Source organism: Chiloscyllium plagiosum, unplaced genomic scaffold, assembly GCF_037043375.1.
Source record: "Chiloscyllium plagiosum isolate Xiang-an unplaced genomic scaffold, Cpla_swu_hap1 HiC_scaffold_7, whole genome shotgun sequence".
NCBI classification, from domain to species: Eukaryota; Metazoa; Chordata; class Chondrichthyes; order Orectolobiformes; family Hemiscylliidae; genus Chiloscyllium; species Chiloscyllium plagiosum.
Window position 1 is genome coordinate 53,585,342 of NW_028270145.1, and position 17,828 is coordinate 53,603,169.

The 17,828-nt window shown below is 39.9% G+C and overlaps 1 protein-coding gene across 3 annotated transcripts in view; it reads left to right on the top strand.

The window, feature by feature from the left end:
• Positions 1–206: 206 nt before the first annotated feature.
• Positions 207–17,828, top strand: part of LOC122551563 (neurabin-1-like) — a 126,060-nt gene continuing 108,438 nt past the window's right edge. The window contains exons 1-2 of one of the 3 annotated variants that reach the window (XM_043693638.2): positions 207–537; positions 1,641–3,402. In XM_043693638.2, coding sequence (XP_043549573.2) covers positions 1,816–3,402 — 1,587 coding nt within the window. In that variant the 5' untranslated portion in view covers positions 207–537; positions 1,641–1,815. Of the gene's footprint in view, positions 538–1,122; positions 1,299–1,640; positions 3,403–17,828 lie in introns of those variants that run through there. The other 2 variants (XM_043693637.2, XM_043693636.2) reach the window with 2 other exon arrangements.

Sequence of the window (17,828 nt, forward strand, 5' to 3'; positions counted from 1 at the left end):
GAATTAAATCCAGAGCAGGTTTTGGTTCCTATCATTACTCAAGAGGAGGACTGCAAATCCGAGGAAATTGTTGAGAGAGAAATGCGGTATTGAATACGAGTTCATTAAATTATCATCTCTCGTGTGAAATGCCTGTTCAATATACCTTAAAGCAATTACATGACAGGGTGAAAAGATGTTATTGTCATCGTTTTTTTTGAGCATGCGTTAGCTTAGCCTCCCGCCCTTCACACGGAATTAAAGGACATTGAAGAAAAATGCAAAACAAACAGTTTGTTCATAACCCTTCCCCGACTTGCTGTTTTTTTTGAGGGCCAAACGGCGGGAGCCTCGCAAACTGATACTCTACAATAAACCCATTGGAGCCTTCGAGCATCGATGCTCCGATCCTGTGGGAAACCCTTACAATTCAATTTGCGCTCGTTACAGGTTACTTCTCTGGCACCGACTGTATTTATAGGTAACTCAATACGGAAGAAATGGAGCGACGTGTGGCCCACAAAATTAGAAAAACAAATGTTCCTCGTCACATCATAAGTAAGTTTTAGTTTGGGTGCAAAAATTGAAAATCGACGACCAACCAAACTACTATCTATGTAAACATGGAATTATTTCGAATCAAAACTTTGGGGGAGGGTAACTGGTAATAAACTTGATAGCGAAGGTGGGGGCGTAGGTCTTTATTGACCAAATAACGACCAAACTTAGCAGGTGAAATCAGAGAAAAAGAGCAGTTTCGTCTTCATAAATTTGAGAGCGGGTATTTTTATGTGTTGTTATTTCTTTTCAATATGTTAATTTGCAAACCGATCGGGAGCTCCGTGTTCCCCTGTCACCTCCCCCCCGCGTGACTGGAGGGGCACAATGCCCCCCCCCCCTGCGAGACTGGAGGGGCACAATGCCCCCCCTGCGAGACTGGAGGGGCACAATGTCCCCCCCCTGCGAGACTGGAGGGGCACAATGTCCCCCCCCTGCGAGACTGGAGGGGCACAATGCCATGCCCCCCCGGGAGACTGGAGGAGCTCAATGCCCCCCGCGAGACTGGAGGAGCTCAATGCCCCCCCGCGAGACTGGAGGAGCTCCTTCGATCGGGCGCGCGGCCGTTGCTGGCGCGCGCGGCCCGGCGGCCTCGAGAGCTAGTGGTGGAGGAGGAGGAGGCGGGAGCGGTAATGGCGGTGGCCGGCTGTTACGGCGCTGGCACGGAAAGTGCCGAGTGACCTCCTCCCTCCCCGGCACTGATACCCGTGGACTTGAGGGGAGGTAGTAGACTTCTGTTTTCCTTTAGAAGTTGTGTGAAGGTACTTTTCCTTCTTTTCTGAAGAGGGAGGGGGGTAGCTCTTGGACAAAGTAAACTCTAGGGGCAACCCAGGTCCGGGCCGTGACCCGGGTGAACCAGCCCCTCTTCCCCCGGGTGTTGGGTTTGGAGGGGGAGGGGGAGTTGTTGGCGGTTGGGGCTCAGTCTTGTCGTTGGGCTGGGCTGGGCTGGCCTGGACTCGGAGGGAGGCGCTGTCTCCTGTCGGGACAAGGCGCCGGGGAGTTGCGGAATGTCTACATGGATTCGGGCCGCCCTGCCCTAAACTTCTCCGTCTTTAGTTGTAATTCCTTGCCGACTTTCTTCCCCTTCTCAACTCTTGCTGCAGATGGAGAGTTTCGAGCTGCCAAAGTAACCGGCGTGACTCCGGCGGCTTCTCGTCCAGAAGTTGTTTTTTTGAACGCTTTTGTTTAGTGGCGAAGGAGCCGATGGTAACCTCCTGGGAACGTGCGCGCAGACTTTGCCATCGATTTCCAACATAACAGTCGGACATTTGATCTAACATGATGAAAGCTGAAGGTAAAGGTGAGAGAACGTTCAGGAGCGCTTCGCCCCACAGGAATGCGTACAAGACGGATTTTCAGGCTTTGAGGTGCACTTTTGATGGAAGCAAACAGGAAACCGTTTCTAAAATGGGTGCCCAGAAAACAAGTCGAGAGACTGGGCACAGGGAAGAGATGAGAGGAAGGCATTTCGGTAATCGTGTACATAAAATAAAAAGTATGCTGCTGCAAATGGGCAACACACCCGATGAAATCAACGAAGGCAGCAAGCCTGATTTGCATCCAGTTTCTCCGCAAAAACAATCAAGTGGAGTTGTCTATAACAGTGCCCATAAGACATATCAAAAGACATCCAGTTCCGATAAAACGAATAGTGAAGATGGGGATTTGGACAAAACTAGCATGGCTGAAAAATTCTCAGAAACCAGAAGACTCTTTGAGCGTCAAATTGAGGAAAAAGTATTTGATAAAACCCCTCTCAAAAACGATAACAAAGTTTCGTCCGAGAGTAGAAAGAGCGGCTCTTCGTCTTCAGAAAGTGAAGGCAGAAAAGTTAAGAGCGACTCAAATCCCTCTGTTTCCAACAGCGATTTGAAAGATCGAAGTAATCTGAAAACCACTAGCGATTTAAAACAAAATCATCCTCGCTCATCTCTAAACGCTGGCCCAATTTCGAGACGATTAGAAAGCTTTCTAGCGGATAGTGACAGCGATGAAACAAACAAAGACACCAAAACAAAGACCTCTGCCACTGACTATCAGATTTCTGGAGGGCACCAAATGCCGCCCAGCAACACAGTGAATAGTAAAAGCACGTCCCCTGCAGGAGATGATGATGAATCATCTCGTTCGATTTCAATAGGTGGACCGAAAAGTAAAGATCAGAAAGAAGCAGAAATACCGACCTATAGCAATAATTTAAGGACTTGTGAAAGTGATTACTGGGAACCAGGTCAACGTAAAAAAAAATCCTTTGGTTTCTCTGAATCGTCGTCCTCCCGTAAAACTGTTCCTGTGAGCAGCAGCGTCTTTAACAGCAATTTGGATCGCCATGTTTCAGATACGGGCGCAAATAAAATAGGAGTAGTTCGGGCAGAGTTGGTGGAAATTCAGAACGAATCTTCAGGAAGTGAAATTGAATTGGATAATGTTTTTATTGAGAGGGAGCTAGAGAAATCAGTCGAACCATTTGCTCCGAGTATTAGCCATGACATAGGACAGTCACATGAAACTTCTGTGAGCAAAGAACATGAAGGCCAAATATTTGAAGAGATACTGAACAAATCAGATGACAGTGTCGGAGAAGAAGAAGATGAGGATATTGAGAACATTGAAGAGGAGGACAGGGTTAGTGGGAAGTTATTTGTTGGGTCAGAGGTTTGTGGAATAGAGAATGCTGCATTTGTGGATGATAAGGATACTGAAGAATCGTTACCAGAAGAAAACGAAAGCAAGTGTGAGGATGAGTATTTGTTTGAAGACACCAACTATATCCTTGATGATGATTATGAGGAAATATCCGGACTTTCTGAGGAAGAGGAGCCAAACTTACATAGAAAGGTTCACTTCTCTACATCTCCAATCAAGGTACATATCTTCTTTTTTTTTTCTTTTTTAGTTAAAAACACAAGAGGAAGAAAAATAGCTCAAATAATATTTGTACTGGCAAACACCCTCTTCTTTTTTATCCTGATATTGCAGTCTAGAGATTAGTTTGATGATTCTGAAATAAAATCATTTCTTCCAACTCCCAATTAAATTGAAATCCTGTTACTTCAATAAAGGCAAAATATTGAGGATGTTGGAAATCTGAAACAAAAATATAATGCTGGAGTAACCCAACAAGTTTGACAGCATATGTGGAGAGACACCGAGCTAACATTTTCAAGTCTGGTATGACTCTTAAGAAGTGATGGTGTGGAAATGCCTGTGTTGGACTGGGGTGGACAAAGTCAGAAGTTTCACGACACCTGGTTCTAGTCCACCGGTTTATTTAAAATGACAAGCTTTTGAAACACAGCTCCTTCCTTAGGTGAAGTGGGGGGGAAGTACACAGAATATATAGGCAGAATATATATTCCATCTATATATTCTGTGCCTGTGTGTTTCTCTCACTTCACCTGACAAAGGAGCAGTGCTCCAAAAGCTTGTGATTTTAAATAAACTTGTTGGACTAGAACCAGGTGTCAAGATACTTCTGTCTCGGAAGTGAAGAAGAGTCTTAATGGACTTGAAATGTTAACTTTGTATCTCTCTACACACATTCTATTAGACCTGTTAACTACAAGAAATCAATAGTGCTTAACAATGTAAAGAAAGTTTTATGGTTGGATCAAAGGAGTGAAGGTCTACTTTTGATCCCAGATCTGATCTGTAGATACTCAATGTCTACATGGTTCAGAGAGCAGCCAGTATTTCACAAGTTCATTTCTCCTTTGCTGAGCTTTCCATTTTATTATGTGCAGTTTTGAGGGTTGGATTTTCATTCATTTTAACTAGACTGAGACATCACAAACAAGGAGCAAGAGGAGGCCATTTGACCCTCAATCCTGCAGACCATTCAGTAAGATCATGGCTGATATTGATTTGTGGCCGACTCCAAGTTCCTGCCTACCCCTTAACACTGCTTGAATCCCTTGTTAATCAAGAAACTATCTAGCCCAGCCTTAAAAATATTCGATGATTCTGACTCAATTGCTTTGTGTGCATTTTTGATTTCAACATCAAATAACTGCTGGTGACTGTGGAGTTTACATGTGTGAAACTTAACAACTTCCAGTACTAATTGGGAATATCCTGAACTGTGATATTTGTCTTCCTTGTGCTGATGGTCATACAAAACTCTTTCCAGGTGTGAGAGTCTGTCCATCTTTCACTGAAGATATTCCATGGAATAGAGCGATAATGCAACATCATTGACATAGAGCAGCTCTCTGTTTTGTGATTGTATGTCATAGAGTCCTACAGCACAGAAACAGATCCTTCAGTCCAACTTATCAATGCTCACCAGGTTTCCCAAACTAAACTAGTCCCATTTGCCTGTGTTAGGCCCATATCCCTATAAACCTTTCCTATTCATATACCTGTTCAAATGTTTTTTTAAATGTTGTAACTGTACCTGCATCTACAACTTTCCTGGCAGTTAATTCCGTATACGCACCATCCCCTGTTTGGAAAATGTTGCCCCTTGGGTCCCTTTTTAAATCTTTCCCCTCTCACCTTAAACCTCTCACCTTAAACCTATCTCATCCAATGCTTTCAGTTTATCTATAGGCGTTGTCTGTTTGTATAACAGTAATGATAGAAAGATGTTTAGCTCTGTCTACCTGAGATCCAAAACAAAACTCTTGCCATGTCTTCAAGGTTTGCATACAGATTTGTAGTTCAGGTGCCGGTTACCATGATTGTGGGTGTGTTTGCCGAGCTGGGAAGTTGATTTGCAGATGTTTCTTCCCCTGTCTAGGTAACCTGTTCAGTTTGGAGCCTTCTGGCAAGCGCTGTGTGACTATGTATACTGTGATTTATTTGGTTTCTTTCTGGTTGTCGGTTCCAGTTGTTCATTGTAATGGCTGGTATATTGGGTCCAGGTCTATGTATTTGTTGATGGAGTCCATGGAATAGTGCCATGCTTTTCAAAAATTTTCTGGCTATCTTCTGTTTAGCTTGTCCTATGATCGTTGTGTAATCCCAGTTGAATTTGTGCTCTATTTCATCTGTGTGTATAGTTGCTAAGGACATCTGGTTGTGACAGCCAGACTTCTCTGACCACAGGGATTCATGACAGCCCATAAACGGACAGCCACGCTCAGACAACAACTCACCAGAACAAAAGACCCTATACCCATCATGTGCAAGACAAACGTAATTTACAAGTTTCTATGCTAAGATTGCACAAAACACTAGAGAGGACAAACAGGCAGATAACTAGCAATTTGCATCCATGAACACCAACTAGCCACTAAATACCACGACAAGCTGTCCCTAGTAGCTATACACACAGATGACAAGGACCACAAATTCGACTGGGACGACACAACGATCAGAGGACAGTCGGAGAATTTCAAAAGACATGGCACTTATTCACGGACTCCATCAACAAACACTTAGACCAAGACCCAATATACTGGCCACTACAACAAAAGCCAGAGCTGGCAACTGGAAGCAGCAGAAGCAGAACCAAATAAATCCCAGAAGTCACAGTACCACACCACTTCACGGGAGGCTCCAAAGCACTGAAGATGTCACCTAGATAGGGGACAAAACATTTGCAAATCAACTTCCCAGCTCGGCGAACATAGCCACAACCACGGCATCTGCCATGTCTATATACATTTTCTTGTTTGCAAGTTTTACTTGTTGATATGATTTTGAAATACAGTAGTTCAACCACATGATTACTTATGACTCAGTACCATACAAATTAGAGAACTTTTGTGATTAGAATTTGAGTTTTGTAGATTTAAATTTTTAGCTAAATTGCACTGTCTTGTTTTTGTGAAGCCTTTTGCAGCAAAACCCTTTGAAATGAACTTCTGATCTGATTACTCAGATGTCTGGCAGCATATGACCATCATTCATGTTTCCACTTCGAACATCTCCTTCAGAAGGAAAAAAAGGAAATAATTCACTCGTTCTCGTGAATTCTGATAGCACTTTTTAGTAAGAATATTAGATAAATATTTATTCTGGTATGAAATATGATTACCCCATGCATTATATATTGTAGGCTGCACATTTACCATATAATGATGATGTTCACCAAACCATTTCTAAATTTTGTCAAATTTTTACTTCGTTTGGAGTATTCATTAATTACATCATTAGTCATCATAGAAAAATTTGAAGGTATGCATGACTATATCCTCAAAATAGCATTTTACGTATTTTCTGCCATTTCACCTCATTTTATATCATTACCAATTGAATAATTCTAGTGACACAATTTGAGAGATTATTCTTATAACTTAAAATTCCTTAAAAGACAACAGTTGAAAAATGCACAACTTAAACTTATGTTTCAAAATTCCCATAAAATTGTGGAACCAGATGAAAATATTTTCCCGCGTTATCATATGTCAGATGTTTTTGTAAACAACTAGAGTGAAGGCAGGTATTTCTAAGATTATGGCTTTGAAGCTTCATTCAATAGTTGCCCTTTAAATCAAAATTACAGCTAACAATAAGGCTGGCAGTTAGATAAGTTATGGATAGGTGATATTTAACCCTCGAATATTTATAGGAAATGTTTATGATCTGTTAGCATGTCAATATGTTTAAAAATATTTTTAAAAGTTTTGTTTTGAGTGAAATACGACCTTTTACAAAATGAAAGTTTCAGATTGAAAACTGGGACTTTACCAAGTTTCTGGTGATAAATCAATGAGACATTCATTGCAGGCTTATGTGTGTGTACAGGTATATTGGAAAAGGGCAATCAGTAAGATTCAAGACATCTGTGACCAATGGACACGTCAAGACATGAAATAGTGACTATATTGAACTGCTGTTATATGAATCAAAGGACTGCTTTACTTAGTGGTGCACGCCTCAGATTGAGGGATACATAGATACTGATATCTGTCCTGGTGACACTGAGTTAATCAGTGCCAACTTTTTCAGTTCACTCCCATTTTAAAAGTCTAGATTTGACTGGGTCATATTTCTTTCCACAAAGTGCTTGGGCGAGTTTCGGATCACATTTATGCATTTGAGCCTTTTTAGTTTGCAGAAATTTCCGGAATCCATTCATAGCTTTGTATTGAAGTAAAGAGGGCCCCCACACTCTAAGCATCTTTATTCAATTTTTTTAAATTACTTGAAAATAAATGCATTCCATTCTTTCAAACCATATCACACGAAAACTGCTCTGTTTTTATTCTGAGTTGTTCAGTTAAGCAAAATTTATAATGAAGATGTGTTCAGCAATAATGATTGCTTAAATAGGAATTTAGGTTTAAAAAGATTTTAAAGAAATAGCATTTTTCTTTTTGAACTACTTTAAAGCTCGGGTTAATTTTGTCTATTGCCACCTCCTTATGACTCTTACCGAACTTTTCTGAACCAGAATTTTTCTTGATCTTAAACCATAGAATTCATCTCCCCAATGCTCCTGATTTCTAGAACTCTCCTTTCATTGTGCCCAATCAGGTCTCAGAAGTTTGCTTTAACCACTTGCATCTTACATTCCTCAAGAATTCTCTTCTAATGATTTGCACAATACAAAGTTCAAAAATGATGTATTTCACTGTAACATACCTAAACCAATCCAAAAAATTGACTTTATTTTTGCCAGAGCTCTGATCCAGAACTGATAGAAGTGCAGTAGCCTAAGTATATACAGAGGAACCTCGATTATCTGAACGACACAGGCTGGGAGTATTTTGTTCGGATAATCGAATGCTGGATAACACAGTTTAGCCAAGCGTTGGGACCTTGCGATCTTGTTCGGATAATCCGAAATTCGGATAATCAATGTTTGGATAATTGAGGTTCCTCTGTATTCAGTTTCCGAAGATTCATCAGTAGAATTTACTTCATTCCCAGGCTTAGGAAGTTTATTTTGCTTCTAGCAATTTTGTGTCACTGTGTTTTAGCATTGTTAAAATAAAGTCTAGTGGACATATTTTAATGTAATATTCATTTTTAAAATATAGATTATGATCCAGGGAGAGTTTTTTTTTTAAAAACTAGTTTCAAACATAACCTATTGATTACAAAATTAATTTAATTTATTAAGTCTAATTTGACTTTCATCAAAAGATAATGTCTTTGTTCATTTATTTTGTGCTATTGCAAACTTAGTTCAAGCTTTATTTGATGGAAATGAGTGTCATGAACCAAGGAAGAGGTCCAGGACTTTGATGTAACTGCACTAAAGGATTATTATTCCAAGTCAGAGTGGTGTTTAGCTTGCAGGGATACAGGTGTTCCTTTGTGTATGCTGGCCCACACCCTTCTAACCATTAGCATGTTTGAAAGGTACCATTGAAGGAATCTTGGTGAGTTGTTGCATTGCATTCTGTCAAGAGGAATTAGATAATTTTGAGTAGGTTTCCAATTAACTTTTTAAATACAAGTATTCCATCCTTTACTTCAGAAAGGATGTATGCTAAGTGACTTCCATCATGGTCTACATCTTGCTGAAAAAAAAGTCTTAATGATGTATGTAAGAAATATTCCTTGAGCAATCCCCAGAACTTGTTTGCCATCTTGCGTCTCTCTCCTTGCTTCACACAAATTATATCTCATCCTTAACCTCCTAAAAACCTGTTAGGTTCACACGTTAATTGTCTGTTAAATATGTCACTAAAATTTAAACCTGGCAATTAACACATGCATGCTTTTAACAATTTGACATCGAATTGCTCTCTTTGGTTCAGACTTGAAGAATGTAAGTGCTTCAGTCTCATTCCTGCATGTAGTCTATTATCGGAGGTTTTAAAATGTCATTTTTTGCTCTTTCTGTCTTAACTTCCTTTATTAATCCAATTTGTTGTTTTGTCTTTATTTCACTTTTTGTATCTGAACTGGCTTGAATTCACCCCTCGTTATTCTGTTTCTTTCTCAATTCTTAAATTGTTGTTGTTCACTAAGCTTTCATATGCTCTTTCACCTCAGCATGCTTTTCGCAAGTCATGCCATTGATATATAGAGGAATGATGTTGAATATTAGAATTGTCCAATGTAGTCAAGTCACAGCTATATACTTTTTTCTTTATCTCTCCAAAGAAAATGTGTAACATGATGTTAATATTCCATTATTATATTTGTCTACAAAATATGGATGTCTGGCATCAGCAGTCCAGAGAAGTGCAAGAATGATGACAGATTATTCTGTGTGCTAATGGTTTCATTTGAAAGAGAACACCATTTTATAAATGAATTAGAAGGGAAATCAGGTACCACTTTCACTGTACATAGGCAGTGATAAATATGAAACTTTTGAAGTAATACAAATTGTTTCAAAGTATGTTCAAAAGAAAGGATAGTGCAAAGTCATGGAGAGGCGATGGGATATGGATGAAGAGCGTCTGGCATTTTGAGCATAATGTGTTTCCATATTTTGTAAAACAAATGAAATATTTTTGTCCTTGCCTTTTTCTTGTGGAAAAAGTACTTGTTTTTTTTATCCACCTAGTGTGCACATTTCATTGATCACACTACTGACATACTGTAAATTATAATGTACAAGTCTAACCCATTCTTTCAGCTTTTACAAATAGCTTTGTTTTGCACATACTCGATGTGTAAGTGGACCCTGCCAATTCATCCATTCCCTACTATACTTGCATTAATAGCCATTATCAATTTTTCAACCCTCAGATGTACGTTTAACTTATGGGTATTACATAATGGAGCAAGAGATTAAAAATTGTGTTGTGAAGATGTGCAAGAGCCTGACAGATGTAGACATTCATGGTATATGATGAAGTGAAATAAACTTTCCTACAAAATAAATTAAGTTTGTAACTGGGTTCAGGATAAATGTCATGGAATTTGCTGCATTGTGTTGGTTACGTGTGCAAGGGAAAAGAAGCAATCTACTTGGAAGAAGATGCCCAAGACCAAATGCACCATTGGAACAGGGTCCAGCTATTGAGAAGCGTGTACCTGAATGGGTCTTTGCAAATTGTCAGTGCTTATATTATTGCTAGAATTGCAATACATACATAACACACTTAGGTGGGGAAAGTGAGGACTGCAGATGCTGGAGATCAGAGCTGAAAAATGTGTTGCTGGAAAAGTGCACAGGTCAGGCAGCATCAAAGGAACAGGAGAATCGACATTTCGGGCATAAGCCCTTCTTCAGGAATGAGGAGGGTGTGCCAAGCAGGCTAAGATAAAAGGTAGGGAGGAGGGACTTGGGGGAGGGGCGTTGGGAATGCGATAGGTGGAAGGAGGTTAAGGTGAGGGTGATAGGCCAGAGAGGGGGTGGGAGCGGAGAGGTCGGGAAGAAGATTGCAGGTCAAGAAGGCGGTGCTGAGTCTGAGGGTTGGGATTGAGATAAGGTGGGAGGGAAGGGAAATGAGAAAGCTGGAGAAATCTGCATTCATCCCTTGTGGTTGGAGGGTTCCTAGGCGGAAGATGAGGCGCTCTTCCTCCAGGCGTCGTGTTGCCATGGTCTGGCGATGGAGGAGGCCAAGGACCTGCATGTCCTTAGCGGAGTGGGAGGGGGAGTTAGTGTTTAGCCACGGGGCGATTGGTATCGTTGGTGCGGGTGTCCCAGTGGTGTTCTCTGAAATGTTCTGCAAGTAGGCGGCCTGTTTCCCCAATGTATAGGAGGCCACATCGGGTGCAGCGGATGCAGTAAATGATGTGTGTGGAGGTGCAGGTGAAGTTGTGACGGATATGGAAGGATCCCTTGGAGCCTGGGAGGGGTGAGGGGGGAGGTGTGGGCGCAAGTTTTGCATTTCTTGCGGTTGCGGAGGAAGGTGCCGGGAGTGGAGGTTGGGTTGGCGGGGGGGGGGGGGTGGATCTGACGAGGGAGTCGCTGAGGGAGTGGTCTTTCCGGAATGCTGATATGGGTAGGGAGGGAAATATATCCTTGGTGGTGGGGTCTGTTTGGAGGTGGCGGAAATGACGAAGGATGATTCGATGTATCTGGAGGTTGGTGGGGTGATAGGTGAGGACCGGTGTAGGTGAGGACAGTGGGGTTCTGTCCTGGTGGCGATTGGAGGGGCGGAGTTCAAGGGCGGAGGAGATGTGGTGGAGAGCATCGTCAACCACGTCTGAGGGGAAATAGCGGTGAACAACCCAGATGGCCTCTTTCTTCAAAGACTGCATCTTTGTAAGTGTAAGTGTCCATTACATTTTTGGATGCTATTAGTGCGCAAAGTGTCATCAATCTTTTAAACATGTGGAATATCTATTTGAATAGGTGGAGAAGAAACTAATATTTTAGTAGACAATGTTAAAACTGAAACACTACATCTGATTCAGAGTGAGATCGTTATGATTATGCCATAATCTAAGTTACTCAATGAACTTGCTGACCTCTGTGGAACAGAATGAACTTGACGTGTTCTAAAAATGTTTAATAGTGATTAAAGCTATCTTTGTAAAATTAATGCATTTAGTAAACCATGCCATATTAATCTGAATTACTGGGGATCTTATGTATTCTACATATTTCAAAATGGTGACCATTTCGATTCACATAGGCATTTTCTTAACGTGTTTTGAGAAGATTTGTAGCCCAGGTTAAGGTTTTGGATGTAGGTTTACTCGCTGAGCTGCAAGGTTCATTTCCAGATGTTTTGTCACTTTACTAGGTAACATCTTCATGGGCCTCAGACAAAGCACTGCTGATAATTCCTGGTTTCTATTTATATGTTTGGGTTTCTTTGGGTTGGTGATGTCATTTCCTGTGGTGGAGTCACTTCCAGTTCCTTTTCTCAAGGGGTGATAGATGGGGTCTAACTCGGTGTGTTTGTTAATCGAGTTCCGGTTGGAATGCCATGCTTCTAGGAATTATCGTGCATGCCTTTGTTTGGCTTGTCCTAGGATGGATGTGTTGTCCCAGTCGAAATGGTGTCCTTCCTCATCCGTACGTAAGGATATTAGTGAGAGAGGGTCATGTCTTTTTGTGGCTAGTTGGTGTTCATGTATCCTGGTGCCTAGTTTTCTGCCTGGTTGCTCAATGTAGTGTTTGGTACAGTCCTTGCATGGTATTTTGTAAATGAAATTAGTTTTGCTTGTTGACTGTATAGGGTCTTTCAAGTTCATTAGCTGCTGTTATAGTGTGTTGGTGGGTTTTAATTTTTTTTACATCCCAAAATTTTAGTTTTGAAACCTTTCCATCATGACAGTACTGCTGAGAGTCATGATTTGGAGGTGCCGGTGTTGGCCTGGAGTGTACTAAGTTAAAAATCTCACAATACCAGGTTATAGTCCAACAGGTTTATTTGGAAGCACTAGCTTTTGGATTACTCATTGTTCATCAGGTGGTTGTGGACAACCATCTGATGAAGGAGCAGCGCTCCAAAATCTAGTGCTCCCAAATAAACCTGTTGGACTATAACCTGGTGTGTGATTTTTAACTGCTGAGAGTCAGTTGCTTAGCATGAAGTATGACTGAAGGTTTACTGTTTAAAAATGACATAGTCAGTTAATGGCAGTTTGAACCAGTATCTCCAGGTTAATTTCAAAGAAAATGCAACAAAAGCATCTGTTCTTTGTTGGGCTTTCATTTTGATCTTTATGCGCATCAGTTTTTCCTTCTACAAGAAGGGGTAGATAAATAAAAAAAATACAGTAGAATCATAGAATAATCTAGCACAGAAAGAGACATTTTACCATCATAACCTGTGCAACCTCTTTGAAAAGACTGAATAATCTGATTCTCTTGATCTAACTTGATAGCACTACAAATTTAAGTGCCAAAATCAGGTTACTTGCTTAAATTAAATCATTTGGTGATTGACCTTCAGGGGAGTTTAGCCATTCTTGTATTTGGGTCTCTGTCTCTCGTTCTTCCCAGACCTCCTTTTAAATAAAGTGTTCTCTCCATGTTCAATAATATCTTTTATGACATTGCTATCTTTTATAATCTTGAATGACTGACTTCATTGTATTCCTTGTAATCTGATGTCCTGTAGCATCTGTTCCTGAAATTAGTGCTTCCCTCTACCTGCTTGCTGTACTTTCACACTTTCAGTTGCCCAGTACTTGGCAATCTATTTGTCACAATACTTCTGAAGTAGTTTAGGGGCTTTGGTCATAGCTAAGTCAACTGGATGACTGGTTTGCGATACAGTGAAGGACTGTCCCCTCAATCTCTCCCCTTGCCTTGAGGTGTAATGACCTCTGGTTAATCCAGTCGCCTCTCTCTGTAATGAGAGAGCAGCCGTATGGTCCACGAGGACTAGAGGGACTTTTTATTCAGTCATGTCTACACCTATGTCTTCAATAAACTGTCTCCCCCTTTCTGGTTACTCTACCAACCTCTCCACCCTCATTCCTTTTGGCTTCCAGCTGATATTGCAAATTCTTGAAGTATGGGGCTTCAACGTTTCTCAACACAAGCTGGTTTAGTCCTCTGTCGCCATATCTGACTTTTCCACCTTCAGCATTCTTTCATGTGTCTTTTTCTTATCATTCACATTTCCCTTGAATCTCCACTTCAGTATTTTATGAATAAATTCCTTCCTTCTTATTTGTATGCTGCAAAATATTTATTTTTCAACGTTTTGAAATGCAAAACTGGAAATTGTTCACTAACCTCTTCTAATTTCTACAAAATTTAGCCTTGAATCCACAAAATGATGACTTCTCGTTTGATCTCATCTGTTCCTTTTTCAGAACTAGTGGTTCACATGACATACTAAGTCATTTACATTGGAGTCGCTATTTTAAAAATTATATATTTCTATAATTTTTCTTTTTTTTGCTTTTTAAAAATATATTTAGTTATCCTTCGTGACTTTGTATTATCATAGTTTAGTTTTATTTTGTCCTGTGAATACTATTTGTGCAGTTGATAGTTATAAAGTAATCTGTTTGAAAATGTAGTGTTGTTCAGTTCAGCCTGGAACAAGGGAGAGCTATAAGGCATGCTATCTTTAATGATCCTTGCTGATCATTAATTTTGACAAAATGACAAACAGACTTCCTTTAACCTTCTTGAACGAGAGAATTTTTGATCTCAAATCAGTATTTAGAAGTATTTTTTTTAAATACAAAGGAAGAAGGTAAGGGCATGACTGAGAGTATAGATTCTGTCAATTTAATGTTGGCATGAGATGCTGCAGCTGAGAATGTGTTGCTGGAAAAGCGGAGCAGGTCAGGCAGCATCCAAGGAACAGGAGAATCGACATTTCGGGCATAAGCCCTTCTTCATGAGACGCTGCAGTCAGAGTAAGACTTTAGCTGAATGAACGTTCAGGGCGTGAACACCCTAAAGCTAATAAATGCTGTTGATTATTGAAAGACCATGGCCCAAATCTTCTAGTCTCTGGGTTGTTGGAATCCACATGTGGGATGGGTGATCTGTGTAAGGACCCTGTTACATGGACCTATGTGGCAAAGTAACCGAAGTCTAAACTTCTGAAGGCAATTCCCCTGCTATCCAGGACACTACACAAAAGTCTGATTCTGAGCTAGAGTTGGAGACTGGATCAGAATTGTGGTACTTAACCTGTATAGTTACATGTCATAGCGAGGATGCCAGATACCTTTCAGAGACATGCTTAAACTCTCATCATCATATAATAGCTTCTATCCAAAGCTCTCCGTCTCTATCCCAACTGTGCCATTTGAATCATGCCATACTAATGAAAGCATACTACAATTTGCAGCCAAATACTTAGTGTTAACCTGGAAACTAAGGTGCCTGTGACTGTATTTTACTAAGACCAGTAGTAAACATCTGTTAAATCTGTCAGTGCCATGTCACTGAAATGGTATGTGTTCTTGCTTTGGAGTTCTCTGTGGTTGCAATGTTGTACATTTCTTTGTCTGCTAGGATCCAGGGCAAAATACACAGCATCTGTTTAGGAAAATTTTCACGTAGCCCGTGTGCCAAGTATTGCTGCTGCTTTAAATCAGACTCATTGTGTGTCACTTAATTTGTTTGGTACTTTGGGAAGAAGTTTTCTCTGCAGAGTGTAATACAAACAAATATGAATTTGTGATTTGGTGTACGAAATTATTATTATAGATATTTAGAAGTTTGCCATTTTATTTTTTAAACCTTTTCAACTATGATGGACCTGCGTCATCTTATACAAGGCACAGTTATCCTTCAAATAACTTCAATTTGAATGAAGCTTGGCTTTCCATTGTAAATAGTACGTGCATCTACTGCTCATAGGATATAAAAGGCCATTGTTCAAATTAGGTCTCCATGGTTACTTTTTTAAAAATGCTGGGAGGATTTTATATCTGGGCCACACAAGCTGTAATAGTGCAATCAAATCATTGTAATAGCGCACATTATAATCAAGCATTTGTAGTGATTTCCATGCACTGTACATTCCATGTTGTATAACTTTTGGAAGTCTAAGCTTTGTTCACTACATGTAATAATTACTGATCATTCAACACCTATGTGCTTTTTCTACTACAAAAAGTTGCCAACTGTTTAACCAAACAGAAGAACATATTTAAGGTCAGATGTATTGGCAGACAAGGATTGATTTAATAGTTTTTACTCATTGTTGCAAATTTTAATTAAGTTTTTATTATATGTGGAAAGAATTACCTAGGAAATGGTTCAGTCTACATTAATCAGTATTTTAAAGTTTGCTTGTGAAACACCTAGATCAAGAATCTTTCAGTAGTTACAATAGGTTTGTAATAATTCTGATTTAATGTGAATTATATTCTCCATTTGTACACAGAGGCTATACTGCAATTTTTTTCAGTGTTAAATTTAGATTTATCTTTGTAACTTCCTCAAAAGTGAATGTTGATGGGGAAAGGTATAGTATGCCTAGAGATTTGCAGATTCTCGGGATCTAAAAGTAAAGCAGGAAATGTTAAAAATTCAATGCAGGCTATTCAGTATCTCCTTTGACCTTGATATTGTGACAATGCTGTGATTTTAAGATGTTATTGTGTCTGGTGTTTTTTTGAGAGGGTTTAAAAAGTGAAGAGCTGCTAGTTGGAAAGCCAGTAAAGTAAACAGCTTTTGAGGTCTTGGACTTTATTTTAAAGTTGGAATGATAGAAACATCCTGGATGGGTATGGCCAGCTCTCTCAGATCAGGATTTTTTTTAGTTTTTAGGTTCAGTTGGAGTCTCAACAGGGCAGAAGCTGCTCGAGTTTTGAAGGAATAGAAGCTTTTTTTTGTCTCCCTCTCTGTTACAGCCAAAAGCTGGAGGTTCTCTGCCTGCTGCGGGAGTTGCCTGTGAGACATTCTGTTTTCTGAGTTTACGTTTTTGCTAAGGGGGTTTTTCTGGCATGTTACTTACATTGGAACAGTTAATTAATCAGTACTGTGTCTATTATTCTGTTAGGTTTTCCAGTAGAATTAAGTCAATCGAAGTTCTTTCTTTGGTTATATTTTTACTATCGTGTTTGAATAAATTGTGTTTTGCTTAATGTCGATTAGTTTGACCAATTGAATTGCATCTGGAACACACACCTGATATTTACCTTTAATATAAGAAAAGGTTAGGGTCTAGGCTGCCTGGTTAGAATGTTTTTGAGAGGGTCTGGTCTAGTCCATAACAATATTTCTGTTAGCTAATGGATGGCAGTTGCTATTCACTTCACTGTTAACTGCCCACAAAGTTTTGGTGGACTTCAAGATACTCATTAGGTGTGTGTTTCAGCACAGCATTGTCAGTAGCAGATATGTGCCATTTGAGATAGGAGAAGAAACAAGAAGACGATTCAGCTGATCCATTTGACGAATACTCAAGAGTCATGCATTTAGGTGATGGGCATAAAGTGAAATAAATGTTGCTGTCCGTGGATGGGGTTAAAAGAGATTTGCTAGGAATGTGTTAATGGCTGCCCTAACTAGCTCTACTTCTGAGTGATAGCGATGAACCTTCATTCATGGTTTGATTCAATAAGTCCAACAATGTGGAAACACATTTATGGTATTCTGTTAACCTTGTTTTTTCGCTCCATTGTGCTCTCTGCTTTGCTCTAAACTTAGTTTTATTTTGGAGTATCAATTGTAAGTTTAGTGAAATGAAACTTGCATAAACTATGCCACACAAAAAAAGAGCAATTATCGAAAGCAACAAATGACTTGAATAGTAAAATAGAGAAGAAGCTGTCTGAAGCCATGGATACTTGCAAATGACCAACTATGGACAACCCTCAACGTACCATACTCTGTTATAACTTAAATTATGGGACATAGCCTGTTGTAAAGCTGCTTGATCTGGAACTTTCTCTGGTACTTTTCTTTGGAATTCCCTTCCTCAAAAGGCAGTGAATTCAGAATCTTTAAATACTTTTAAGGTTGAGATGGATAGATTCTTAATATGCAGGAATTTAGAGTTAGGATTAAAATTGGATCAGCCGTGATTTTATTGAATAGTGGATCAGGCTCGAAT